This window comes from Corvus brachyrhynchos, unplaced genomic scaffold (assembly GCF_000691975.1).
Source record: "Corvus brachyrhynchos isolate BGI_N302 unplaced genomic scaffold, ASM69197v1 scaffold126, whole genome shotgun sequence".
Classification (NCBI taxonomy): Eukaryota; Metazoa; Chordata; class Aves; order Passeriformes; family Corvidae; genus Corvus; species Corvus brachyrhynchos.
The window spans coordinates 7,906,575-7,921,171 of NW_008239283.1; the positions used below are offsets into that span (position 1 = coordinate 7,906,575).

Genomic DNA, 14,597 nt, shown 5'->3' on the forward strand with positions numbered 1-14,597 from the left:
CACGCTTGGGCACAGCTTTTAGTATCTAATTGTAGATGTTCTCCCAGGACATAATAAAGGTGAAAATTTAACTTATGTTTCAGAAAATAACCTTGCTGTCTTGCTCCCACCAGAGCTCTCAGAGGATTTTACGTGGCCTGAGTTGTTTGTGATCTCTGTTTGATACTGGATCTCTTCTGTGCTGCTCAGATTTGCTTTAATTGTAGAAATTGCTCAAGAACTGTGCTACTAAACTACTATGGAATTGTTTATTCCTTCAGCTGAGCTGTTTTCAAATACTGAGTTATTTTCAGTGTACCAGATCATAGTATTGAAGCTCTGAGTGTGCTGGTATATGCTAGCTCTCTCATGACTGGAATGCAAAAGTGAGTGTTTCCTGGATTTTATTTTTGTTTTCAGAAGGCAGAGGCTGTATATTTCTCAATTAGAGGGCAATCTCTGCATGATTTAGAAACTAAATATGGGATGTTGCAACAAAATGACAGTTGTTTTTAATGAAAAATAAAATAAAAGCTTTAAAAAACTGTTCTGAAGCACACAAACTCAACTGACTTGTATGGAATTAAGTTTTCTAATTTCTGCTTGTCATCAAATTTAAGCCAGAGTTGCTTTCTGTTTTATTGTATTTAGATACTAAACAGTTATTTGGAAACATTATAAGAAATTTGCTCTTTGAGAAGCAATGAAGAGAAACTGCTTAAACTTCCAAACCTTGATGAAGTTTTCAAGCTACTGGTGTTTAGTGCATTGTGTCTGTCATTTTCCTCTCTAGCAATTAGCATAGGTTCATGAATGTATGAATGAACTCATAGGTAATGATGTGTTGTCTTTTTCTGATACAGTTGTAGCCATCCTGTTTCATCTTGTCTATGCTAAAATCTGCAATAAGTTTTTGTATCACCAACTAGATCTGTGACAGAAGTAAGGATAGAAATTACATTACAAGGCCAAATGTTTTATTTTTTCTGTACTTCTAGATGTCAGTCATTCCATGGTTTCTGGCAAAGCAGGGAGTAATGAAGGTTTACAGAGAACTGTCACTTTTGATTCAGACCCTGATATCTATCCCCAGAAGTGTGTGAAGGAGGTTAAACTGGGATTCATTTACTTTTGGGAGACAGAGACCTCATGATATCACATCCCACAATCCTGAAGGATTAAAGTGAGACAGGGAAGAAGGAGCAGACACTTGAACCTGGGCTTTCCATAAATTTTCTATAAGTGTTCTTCTTACCATGGTGTCTGACACATTACAGACATAACTTCTTTTCTCAGTTTCTCTTTAACTCTGAAAACACTGAAAAAAAACAATTTAGTTCCTCTAGGAAGATGAAATCTTGACTTGTTTTTCATGAGGGGAAAATGGTTTTCTGTGTGCCTGTAGTATGAGAGTATGTCATTAACCCTTTCGTTAACCCTTCTGCTCTCCTGAGCTAAAATGAGGCTATTCCACAAGCAGACAGAAGCAGGGATACATCTTGTTCCTTATGGTAATGGAGTTAGGTATTAACTGTACTTGTGTACCAGGTGCTGAAATCCATCACTACAGAAGACATGTGCGTAATTTTAGGCATGTCCCTCAGGGAAGACAGTAGGAATTATGGATTGGTTGGAAATACTATCTTGAGTACTGATGTTTTTTTCAGATCCTAAGAGTTTTAGTTCATGCTTTATGAAAGCAAGTTGAGCAGAGAGCCATTTCAGGGGAGGGCTATTCCTATTTTTAGTAAAATTCCAAAAAAGGGAAGCAGAAAAGAAAGACAGAGGCTTCTGAGCATATCTACTCTCATGACTCCACCATCAGAGAAAGGAAGAGCACAGCCACATGTCCAGCAGCTATCAGCCTGTATGGGGTCTTTCCCCTTTTTACTTTATGTCCCCCCACTCAAAAGCAAGCTCTGCAAGAGGCAAACCTGCCTTGTAATGTTTGTGTTGTTTCTAGAAGGCAGATTCATTGAAGGAGAAATATTAGTTTTGTTACTTCAAGGCTGATTTTCAGCTTCAGCATGTTTCAATGTAAATACCAAAAGAAAGACAAACAGTCTTTAAAAAAAAAATGCGGCAGACTTGAACTAACATTTCCAAGAGGCTCAAATATTTTACTGAAAACAATCATTTGACCCTGTCAACTTTGAGTAATCTTATTAGATTTTTTCACTGTCTCCAGCAGCCCTTGAAAAGAAAAAGCTGCATTTCAAAGAGATGCATAAGATGAGCTGGTATCCTTAAGGAAGATCTAAGAACAGTGGAGTGTACATTATTAGCCAAAGTAGCCAGTTTCATGGAGCCAGAGACCTGTCCTTGTACCCATCCCCTTCCACCCTGCCCCAGCCTTTCATTTCTGCTCAGGGCTATTCGAGTCTGCAAAACAGGATATTCAGCCAGACCTTCCAGCAACCCTTGGGAATCTGCATGGTTTGATGAAGTCCAGTGACAGTCTGTATATCCTCAGTTAAGTGAATATAATGTTCTGGTGGGTAAAAACTAAAATTTAAACCAAAAAATTGTACTTGCATATAAAAAGCCGTGTCCTAGCTGAATGAAGTGATGAGTTCATGTTCTCTGCTTTGCTGCTATGGAAATCTTCACTGAGGTGAGAGTCTTTTAAACTGGCTTAAGCTTAGTTGTTCCAGTATGCATGCACCTTGCCTATTAACCAAGGTACTGCAACAAACAATGTAGGCCAAGAGGTGATCTTTTAGTGAAAATCATACTGGATTCAGGAATTTGCTTTTTTCTCTGAAAAATAGCAACAGTATCTGCAACTGAAGATAGCACTTGACAAATGGTGCTTTTTCTTCATCTTTGTTGCTCTTTGTTCATATCAGGCTTAATGGAGTGTGGAAGCAATCAAATTCGTGTCATTGTAGTTTGTATTAAAAACCGCTGCAGCTCTAAGAGATCCAACCGCTGCTTCAGTTTAGAGAAAAGCAAAGAATCCAATGTCGAATACAGCACATGCACAAACAAAAATGTTTACGTGTTTATAAATCATATAACTGAGTTAGTTTACATGGGATTATGCATCTAATGAGTAACTATTGGATTATTCCCATTAACGGGGATGTTTAAGAGCAGATGAGAGGCCAGACTCTACAGGCCTTCCAGCTGGCACCTGATCATATGCGTAGTTTCATCCACATAATATGGCTCCAACCTGAAATAAGAGTTTCAGCTCAGGGTGTGACCATACCATGACAAAGAGGAAAGCTGCTCTGAAAACACCACTTTCTGTCTTTGCTTGTACAGCTTGGGCAGGAAAGAGGATGTAGAAATACATTTGCTGTCACCACAGCAGCCAGGGTGTATGTCATTCTGTTGGTAGCCCAAAAAGTAATGTGTCCCTTTAATGAGCAGTTGTGTTCTTTGAAGGCCTCAGCTTAAGGAGGGTTAAGTCCCCATGGAAGATGTGGCAGGACAGATACATTGATTACATCCTGGTAGTCCAGTTATAAAGGGACAAACACCTCACAAGTACTCATCTAAACCTTTACTTGTTCTGTTGAGCTGGTAGTTGTCGAAGAAGGGCTTCTTTGGGAAATATCCAACTGTTCTTATTGTTTCAGCCATAAATACTGCAAGAATATCCTACCTCTCCATTGTTGTGTTTCTGGTTGCTACAAAATCAATAAATTCAGAGCATATAAAAGCCAAGTATACTTTTAGCGAAAATTACTATAAAATGGAAAGAAGGTGGAAAAAACTTTTCTATATTCACTGCATAGTGAAATGTTCTTCAGAATGAACTGAATAAACATTATTGTTGCCAGCTAAACCATCAGATATTTTTAAAGTCATTTGGTCTTTTCACCTCCTATACCACATCACCTACTATCTCCAATTACTCTAAAAATCAATCTGTCTGTTCTTTGAGCTATAGCATTAGACTCCCACAGTGGTTTTGCAACTCATGGCTCCTGAGTTTCACAGGGCATCACATGATGTGTTCCAGGGTATCATGCACAGCTTGTAGTTTGCTGCAACCAAAAGGGTTAAAATTGAAAAACTGGTTTTATTGATTTGGTGAAATTGGGGGGATATTTTGCTGCTCAAAGTCTTTCTAATTTGAAATAACTAAATAAAGAAAAGGAAAGAATGGACCAAAAAAATTCAAAACTTTTGGCATCTGTTATGGCTATCACTAGGCACCTCTGTACAGTCTGCCAGATACTCAAAAACACTTAGCACATACTGCTTCCGTTGGAGGCAATAACATCTTAAAAGCCAGACTACTTCACTCATGCTGCCTAGTTGAGCACAAGAAAATAAGAAATGTTCTTTCACAGCAGAGGCCATTCTCTGACCAGGTTGCTTAGAATAGCAGGAAAAAAGAGAGTGCTCTAAAAGGAATGAACTCCACTTCTGGAATTCAGTGGTTTGAAGGCATCCAGACTGTTCCATTTAATGCCCACCACTAGACGTAACTCCTATGAATTTGTCCTTTTGAACCTGTTTATGTTTCTGTATTATAAAACATTACTTGTTTGTGAAGGTAGACTATGGATGTTATATTTAACTTGGTGTTTCTCTTATGCCTGCTGTCTGGTAATTTAATTGGGTGGCCTCTAGTTCTTACTTTGTGAAAAATAGTTAAGAACCATTTTCTACCTATGTCTTCTCTACTATTCTTCTGTTTACCCTACACAATCTGTAGAATATTGTCTTCTGAAAATTTATGTGTCCAGATTTCAAGTTTTAAGCTATATTTTTGTAGCTATGACTTTTTCTTTTGGGAATATAGCAAAAAGTTGTCCCTGCTTAGGGGAGAGGATGAGGCAGAGGGGTGGTACTAATACCTACTTTTGGTATATCGCTCTTTCTTTGTGAGCTCACAAGTGGAATGAGAAGCAGCACGTGGTGTTAACTATCCTACTTTTAACTGAGGTCATTCAGCATTGATTATGCTGGAAATCTGAGCAGAAATTCAGTATGAGATGGATCTCGGCCCTGTGTTTTTACCTGTTAAACTGCTATAAGGAATGGAGGATGACCGATCATGGGAGACATGTAGCAGATTTCTTTGATTCTTTTAAAAGTTTGAGCTTCAATTTTAAATATTCTGAGGATCATTCAGGATAATAAAAGTGGTTTTATAAGGTATTTTTAATTATTTAATATGCTGGAAGAATGTATTATATTTTCAAGTGCCAACAAAGCATTGATATGGATGTTTGTGGTTAGTCCGATACCTTCCAAACCTCACCTTTGAATTCACATGGTTTATTGTTTGTTTTTTTTAACTAGGTGAAGCAACAGTGAAGAAGAAACCAGCTCCAAAGACTCCTCCAAAAGCAGGTAATTTGTTGCATGTGTCACCCAGAATTACCAGTGCAGCTGTTTGCCTAAGTTTGTTTGCATATGTGATTAAATGGTAGGTAAGTCAAATTTGTTTATGCCGTGCTAAGAATTAAATTATGAGCATCCAAAGAAGTTACTCTCAAATGGGCTATAGCAAGATCCTACAAAGTGTCAGCACTGTGTAACTTATGCCCTTTTGCATATACACAACACACCTTGGCTTTCTGTGAAAGAAACTTTCCTGTGTATCACAGAATCCTCTGCGTGAGTAGCTACCACAGAGAAGGTGATTGATTCTACTTTTCCTCATCCCTGCCATTATGGTAACCTGTTCATGTGTTCACAGTCTCTGAGGCAAAGCTATCAATATTTAAAGTTACAAGGAAATTTCCTCTATAGGAAACTCTTCTCAGTGTCTTAAAACTTTGTCAGACTTTTAAACTGGTCAGGCTGCTTTCTGTGTCAGATATGCACCTCAGCGTAGTTTCCTTCAGATATTTTCAAAACAAAAGCACTTTTAAAAGGTCAAGTCTAGAGGAGGGAAAAACCCACTTCATTTTAATTATTTTGAAAAGGAAAAGAAAGCCCTTTTTTTCATGCCCAGTAGTCCTGTGCTTTGGAAATAATGTTACATTTGGCAGTGAGGTCATTGTAATATTAGGGAATGCCTCTTACCATTTCTGTCAATAGGTCCTCAAGTCTGCCCCTTCCCCTCCAATACACACACAAGAATAATTTTTTTATCCTGCTGCTTTTATAAGCAGTGGTATAGGTTTCACCCTGGAGTTGTCCAGCCGCTGATATTTCTGGCATCTGTGCTTAGCAGCTCCCCTTGGGCCTGACACACTGAGCAGCACAACCAAGAGCCAGGCAGGAGCACTGTTGGCAGAAGAGATGCTCTGCCATCTATTGATACTCAGGCAGTGAGAAGGAAGAGAAGAAGGAATGCCTGATTCAGAAATAGAGGGGGACAAACGGAACTGCAAGGTTTAAAAGAACCACTGTGATACACAAACAAAAAGATCCATCATTGCTCATGGGGAAATTTAGCATGATGAAGACATCAATTTTCTTCCTTGTCTCTCATGATTTTTCTGTGCCACATAATGTTTATCTGGCTACTGAAGCCAGAATCTTCATAGGCAGATCTTGAGTCTGAAATTTTCTGAATGCTGTTATGACATCAGAAAGCAGGTTTGCAGACCCCCTCAGCACATGCAAATTGATAAGAAGGTAGCTGAAGCCACCCTTCAAAAACACAAAGTGCAGAAGAAAAGAGGTTTTTCTGAAAAACCCAACCCAAAATTTCATTAATTATGTGTTTGGAATTGCTGGTAGGTGACAATGTTTTTGTCTTTTGGATGTCTGTACCTTGGTCTTGCATGAGCAAGCTTTGGATGGGTAGATTGTTATTGCTTCACTCCCCTAGAATAAACAAATCCACAGAATTTTTTTCATTGCAAGCAATAGGTAACTGCTAATCTGGATTTCAAATGTTGCTCTGAAACAGTTGAGCTAAGAAATGTGTGTTTTGAATGTTAAGAAAAATTATAGACATTTAAATGGATATTTTATTTATTTTACTTTTTCCCATCAGCTGCTCCTCCTCAGATTACTCAGTTCCCAGAAGACAGAAAAGTCCGTGCAGGTGAAGCAGTGGAATTGTTTGCCAAGGTGGTAGGAACAGCACCCATAACTTGCACCTGGATGAAATTCCGTAAGCAGGTAAATTGTTTTCTGGTCTCTTTTAACAATCATTGAAAAAGTAGAGCTGGAAAGGAACACCAATGACTATCTCCCATTTGTCCATCTCCCTTCCCAAGGAACTGGCAAAGTCCATGTTGTTCCTGCAGATGTTTTTCTCACCTCTGCTGAAAACATTTCACTGATAAATATTTCACAACCTCCATTAGCAAATTATTGCAGTGCTTATAGAGCCATACTGTTAGAATTTTTTCCCTAATGCTAAACCCAAATCTTTCTTGCTCCAGTTTAAACCCTCTGCTGCCTTTCCCTTCCTATAACAAATGACCACTTCTTTGTGAAAAGACTTAGACCATGAATTAAAGGATAAGTGATGGGAAAGATTCAGGTATCTGAAAAGTATCTGTCACAGATGTTTCTTTCCTTCAAAAATGACCTCTGCTTTGTTGATGCTGGATCTAAAATTATGCCAGAGGGGCAAAATGCCATATAAAAAGCTTGAGTGAATTGTCTTGCAACACAAATATCACCATACAGGGCACAACAGCAATCCATGCCATCAGTGCCCTTACTCTGTAGGTTTAAAGTTCCTTCTACCTGAATTAATATCTTTAAACTATATCACGTGTCCATAAGGGCAGTTTCTAAAGAGAGTTGCTTTAACAAAGTTACTTAAAATCAAACCACTTTAAATCAAATAACCCAATATGCAAGTTCAGACTGGAAGATGAAATGTCACGTTAGGACAAAGCAAATATAAATATCTACTGTAGCTGCTATTCTGTTTATTTCATTCTGAACTTGTTATGCACTCCATAGAGCATAAATAAAAACATCTCTTCCTAGAAGGAAGTTTAGACTCTAAATCCAGATGTGTCAGCATTTAATTGAAAGAATTCAAAAGTTTGTTAGTGCAAAGGGTATTCCAGAGTCCATCCTTGCTAACTCCAAATAACCTCTTACTTTAGGGGAAAGGATGGGTTTCTTCCTGAACTCCTATATTTCCTTACATTTCTTTAGCTTCAAGACTGGAGTTAACTGCTCCTTTCCACAAAAAATAGGTCTCAGAAGCTTCACTGACATTCAGTGTTGGATTTTGCTAAGCTCTGTCTTAACATTTAGGTAAAAAGTACCCCTCAAAGTGAGTTTCTGGTTTGTGTAGAATTCTGAGTTCATTGTTGAATACAACAATCCTATTTTCATAGATTTTATATATACAAGATCTATGTGATAACAGGGACGAGAAGCCCCTAATGCCCATATCAGATCCATAATCTGTGATTCAACATATTTTTCCTTTGTAAAACGCTGTTTTTGCAATCTTTATATTTTCTTCTCCAGTTATTCACTATGACAAAGTGAAGTATTGCAAAATCATAAATTAAAATGGCAAAAAATTTTAAATTATCCATTATGGTGAATGAGATAGAAAAGAAAAAAACCTTCAGGAAGGTTATCAAACACTCTAGGAGGACAAGTGAGGGCAGTAGTCTCTCACTTATTAATTTAAAAGGGGAACCACTTATTGTGTCCTGTACTGCACCATGATTTTGCTTTATTTTCACTTACACTTCACCACATACAGTTTTACACTTGGATTTCTTTCTTTCTTATAAATGTGGTTGATTTCAACTCTGTTCCATTCCCAGTCCTAAAAGTGAAAACCAGCCAAGTGTTTTGGCAGTTTACTGGGAGTTATTTGTAGCTGTTATTTGAGCAGATCCAGCAAGTGGTGAGCTGTGATTTCAGTCCTGCCACTGTTTGCTGCAGCGACCTCTCCATGTTTCTTCCTCACATTCCCTCAGGTGCAGGAGAGCCACCATGGCCTCTCTCAGGTACATTCCCAAAGAGTTTCTTCTGCTTGAAGAAAGGGAATGTCATGAATCTGTGACCCGTACTGTTGTATGCCATGGCAGTGTAGTGGAGGGGTGCTGGAACTATGCTCAGCCAAAGAGGGGAAAGCCTTTGAAAGCCTCTTCATTAGCTGAGGAACAAAGTCCATCATTGAATACTGCCAGCTGTTGAAGCTTCTTAACTCCCACCAGCGACTTTATTTCAGGATCCCAGGGAACCACAACCAGTGCAAGCCACTGAGCATTCTTTCAGGCCTGTCTCTGCATCCTTTCAAGGTCTCTGTGTCCTTACAGGGCTTTCTCTGTATCCTTTCAGGACTTTCTCTGAATAATGCAGATCTAGTTCTACTATCACCCCTTGACTAATTTTAATGAAGCAAAACATAAAAGACAGTTTAGAATCTCAGAAGTATGTGGGCAGGGTAGATCAACTTTCAGTATAATTTAACCCTACATAATCCCCTTTGCTAACTTTCTATTTGAGTTATTGTAGGAAAATCTTTCTAACGTTACTTTTGGGCAGATGTGCATGTGTTTTGTCTCAGTTGAAGAAAAAAGCAGGGAAAGTCCTGTTCTTAAACTTTTGATTTCTTCTTCTCTGAATATATGAGACAAGATAAGGCAAACTAAATAGCCTTCATTTTTAATTAAATTCTGAGAATGGCTTGGAAGAGTCACTTATCTAAGAAGGAAGTGGTGGGAGGAAGAAGGGCATTGACATTATGTTGTCTGTTTCATAAGAACACAGCGTACAGCTTCTAAAAGTGCAGTGTAGCATTCTGAGGTTTCTTAAGAACTGTCATGTCGCAAGCTAATAATGATTAAAATCTGTCACCTTGGCCATTTATGCTATGATAGCTCTGTTTCAATTAAAAACTAGTTCATAATATGCCTATGGTATTCAGCAGAGATTTTGATTTTTGCTTCTCCAGAAAATAAAAGTGCTATAGGAAAGCTCAATCTGCTCTTTGAATATCTCTCTGTACAGCTGTAGCATTATGTCTCCATTTCATGCAACACCATCTTCAACTGGTCAAACCCAAGAAACTGTTACCCTGGTTTGTGTGGAAGTACAGAATAAGCTTAAACAAGAGGGCAAAAGTCACAGCTATGGATGGTTTGCACATTGGGCCTCTGAAGGGGAATGCCAAATGAACTAAGGCTAAAACTTTGTTCCATTGTGGTTTCTCTAAGATACGTGAGACCAAACTTTGTTCTTTTGACAATTACACAGTTTGCACTTTCAGCCTGTCAAAGAGAAGTCCAAAAGCGAAACTCCTGTTCCTTAGTGGGGTTCCAGCAACACCAGTGCTCCCTGTTGGCTTTGCAGGACTGGAGCCATTTTAATGTTCCACTGCATTTCTAGATGATTTGTGTTGATTACACATTTTACCAGCTACACATGTTCACTTCTGTAATAGAGTTATCTGCAGATAACACTCCATATGATAACATTGTATTGTTCTTTGAGCTCTTTCAGATACAAAGAAATCTATCACATAATTTTTTTTAAAATTTGGCAGATTCAAGAAAATGAATATATTAAAATTGAGAATGCTGAAAACAGCAGCAAGCTAACAATATCATCAACAAAGCAGGAACACTGTGGATGTTACACCCTAGTTGTAGAGAACAAACTTGGCAGCAGACAAGCACAAGTCAACCTTACAGTTGTTGGTAAGTCCATAACAATATTTTATATATATACTTATTCTTCAAGCATGAGTTTACATTTGCATTTTATATAATTATATGCAACAGGTTAAATAAAACAATTGGTTAAGTTAAGAAGACTGAATTAAAAAGCTAGTACTTCAAGAAATGGACAGTGACATTGGAATAAGGACTATAAGCAAGATCAGTAGGTCTATACTGTGTTTATTTGGAAAAATTACTAATTCCATAGTGATGAAGATATAAAATACATAAAATAGCTCGTGCTTAAAAAAAAAAAATCCCCCCATGAGATAAAAACAGCTCATGTCTCCATTTTAAATTCCTACCATGGTCTACTGTTTCACAGTGACAGAAAGCAGTGAATAAAGAAACTCTGCTTTGAATATGGAGCCCTTCATATGTGGGTTTTTACACAGGTATCTTAAAGCTTCAAACAGCCTTGTCAGGTGACACTCCCAGGCCATCAGGTTTGTTGTAGCAGGCTGTGGACAGCTGCACAGAGATGTAGACTGGTAGACAGTTGCAGTATATTTGCAGATAAAACTGCACCCTAGTAAGGATCAGCCAAAATCTAGAGCTGTGACATCTAGCTCTGAAAGGGCTAATTGAACCCACCTTGGTGTGGATGCACAGCAAAGAGTTTCCAGGGAAATCCAGGGAAATTCCACAAGCTAAGATGCAATTTGGCTAAAACATTAGTCTGTGGGATGGGTCTGTTTCTGGGCTCTGTACCTGGGGCCTGCAGAGAGGTTATCCCAAAGGTGGTGCCCTGACAGCCACAAGGGTGTGAGCAAGGCAAGAAATGTGGGTATAAGGCCAAAGATGAATCTCTCACTCCAATGAAATCAATGGCAAAATACCTTTAACCCAAGTTGGACTGGAGATTCACTTCAGTAATCCAGGGAATACCATATGAAGTTTAATGAGTAGAATCACACTTTCAGGTACAATATCAACTGAAGCAGACTGAACGTGCCTCAATTGTATGTTGCTCTACATCTTGTCAATAAAGGCTTCCTAATTTTTTAAATAAATTCCTTTCATCCAGTCTGTGGCTTTCATTGCACAGTTAAAAGGTAACTCAATGGATGAGTAAAAATATCAAGTAGATTCCAGCAGTGTGCCAGAGAATTCAAGAACAGAAGAAAATAGAATCAGTATTTTTCCCATGATGCATAGGTAAATTGTACTACCCCTTCCAACAGTGGGTCGTACAGGTCAGAAGTATAGCTAGGTTAAAAATGAACACCATTGGTCCTTGAATAATAATAATATACATTGGTCTGGGTATAGGTTTTGGCTGCAAAACCCCAACACAGCTGATTAGCAGCTAGAAGAATGGAGATTACTTGCTCTACATTTTCCTTCTTTTCACTCTTTCCTAGGCAACTGCTGCAGGCAGCTAATTGTAGCCAGTTATTGGGCAAGATGGATTTTTTTAGCTACACAAGGCCAACAATTCCTATTATCTTGTTACTGTGTCAGCCTTGATTCGCTGTTTTATATCCTTTGGAGTTAATTGGTTTGAAAGTCTTTGAATTCTATACCCTTATAAAGCTACATCTCAGCCTCCTGCTTTGCTCTTCCCTAAGAAATGTGCCAGAGAACCGTGGGATTCCCAGAGATGCTTTGGGGAGAGTTGGTGGAGAACCCTTAAAATGTGCAGGAGTTTGCCATGTGTTCTGGCTGATGACAAGCTCTCTGTTTCCAGCAAAAAGAATAAATTCCATCTTGTAAAATTGCCAAGCTCTTCAGTGAGACATCTCGCTGATGTCAGCACTGCCGAAGGCACGACAAGGCCTCATGATTCCTAGTTTGCTACACATGCATTTTAAGGCCAGATTCTTCCATCTGGGCACACAAAAATGTAGGAAAAGGAAGCAAAAATGTCTTCCTTCTAGGAAGGAGGTTAGAATCTCACTAGTGAGATAAAATCCTTCACACTGTTTGCACCTTTAAAGGTGTCAAATGTTCACTGAAGTTGGAAAGTATTTTTCTCTAAAGCCTGTCAGTCAAAATAGGGAAGCCATGTTTCTCTAAATATGCAAAACCTAAGACTTCTGAGTCTACCAAAGCTCATCCTTAGTCCTAAATTCCTGCCTGTCCATTCTCTCTGCTCCATCCTAAGTACTGGGAAGAAACTTGCCCTCCCTGCCCTGACCCCACTTTCATAAGAAGCATTTGTGGAGAAAGTCCTGGTGCTAGAGATCAGCTCTGTTTGCCTCAGCTCTTTATAATAAGGCTCTAAACTCTGTGTGACCTGCCTCCCTGTAAGTTTACCAAGAAAAGGCACATCCATGTGTATGTTGTATGCTCAAAACGCTGCTGCCTGATCTCACTCCACAGATGAGCCTTGAATGTGTTGAAACTACATGGAAACTACAAATACAGAACAATTGCTTTCTGGAGGAGCGTGCCTGAGCAGACCCAGAGCTGTGTCTCTCAAAGAGCTAGCTAACAGGCTTGGCTGTTCTGAATTTCAGCAAATCAAAGACATTAGTTAAAATATAAAATGAAATAAATATGGAAATAAAGATGTATTTATTATTACCTCTTACAACCATGTAGGTTGCAAAGTCTTCATGCTGATGGGCAAGTTTCTGATGCGAAAGACTACAATAAACATTTCTCAAATTGAATTTAGACTGTAACACATGTCAAGGAGCAGGTTGCCCAGAAAAGTTGTGCAGTCTCCATCCCTGGAGGTATTCAAGTTCAGACTGGATAAGCATCTGAACAATCTGGTCTAACCTTATAGCTGATCCTGCTTTGAACAGAAGGTCTAAAGACCTTCCTGAGGATATTTAAGACCATCCTGGATCTTGGTTTTATACTTGCACTTGTCAAAGACCTTTCTTCACAAAAAAAAAAAAACATTATTGACTTAACCTCCAATCAGAGGACAAAGGATTGAGCTTATCTGCCTGGATTCAAATCAGAAATGATCCTGCTATGAAATAAACCCTGGGTCCTAGATTGTAAACTCTATTTGGGTACAATTTGTAGAAATTATTTTTAATAATGACATTTAGAGAAACAAAGATACCCTGAATTCCTCTGAATTTAGCTCCCAAAGTCTTAAATTTAACTGTCAGACTCAGGCTTCAACTGCAAACTTAATTGAACTGTGCAAGGGTTCTGACACTTAAAGCATTTGAATAGCTTATGATTTGATGCAGTTTGGACCATGGGAAAGGATGCTCTTGAAAGAAACCCAACTTTATTCTAAGGGGTTTTTTTCCTTTAATGAATATCAATTAACAAAATATCCATTACACTCAGCTTCCAGTGTGAGCTGTGTGCAGTCCACACAGCAGATGCACTGATAAGTAAACAAGTCAGAGGAGACTTTTAAAATAATGGTGTGGTGCTGAGCACACAGCACTCAGCCACAAGGACTGAGCCTTGTAATTCATTGTGTAACTTTGTACAAGCACTAATAATACTGGGAGACCTGCAAGTCTGTGAGACATCCAAGTTAAGCAGTATCTTCTTTTAAAGGGTCAACTGGTCTCAAAATGTCCATGTTGAGCTTTTCTCTATTGTTATGATCAGCTCTCTTAAACAAGCAATTTCCTCAGGCGACTGATCTCTCCAGGGAGATCTTGTAACATGTTTCTGCTCCAAAACTGAAACAGCCTGATGTGAGATTGAGCTAATTATTTTTAGCAGACAGTGTGTCAGACTGAAGAGGACTTGTGTTGCCAAAGCTGTTAAATGAGCCAACGATGAGCTTAGTGTAAGATATGACTGATTTAGGCAAGGTAGAGCCCTCACTTTACAGTGATAGCAAGGAATATTCATTCCTTTCATGCCATTTATTGGATGTATATTGGTATGTTTATCAAATTTATGATTCTGAACATTTTAGCTGTGTGATAGACCCAGGTCTGTAACCACCTTAGAAAAAAGAACTTTGTTTTCATACTGGCTAAAGCTGGATACTATGACAAAGAATCAGAAGAATAACACAGTATTCAACAAGGGTATCTGGCACTAGAGAAATAATCCATTCTGCAGCTATGCCACAAGCTTGCTTCATGCTTTTGGGCATATTGCTTCATG

The 14,597-nt window shown here is 38.6% G+C and overlaps 1 protein-coding gene across 4 annotated transcripts in view; it reads left to right on the forward strand.

Annotated features, from left to right (window-relative positions):
* The window catches only part of MYLK (myosin light chain kinase), a 197,406-nt gene that overhangs the window by 144,428 nt on the left and 38,381 nt on the right, over positions 1–14,597 (forward strand). For all 4 annotated transcript variants that reach the window (XM_017740149.1, XM_008638240.2, XM_017740151.1 and 1 more), the window contains 3 exons: positions 5,245–5,295; positions 6,896–7,023; positions 10,379–10,532. In XM_017740149.1, the coding sequence (XP_017595638.1) occupies positions 5,245–5,295; positions 6,896–7,023; positions 10,379–10,532 (333 nt within the window). The remainder of the gene's footprint in view (positions 1–5,244; positions 5,296–6,895; positions 7,024–10,378; positions 10,533–14,597) is intronic.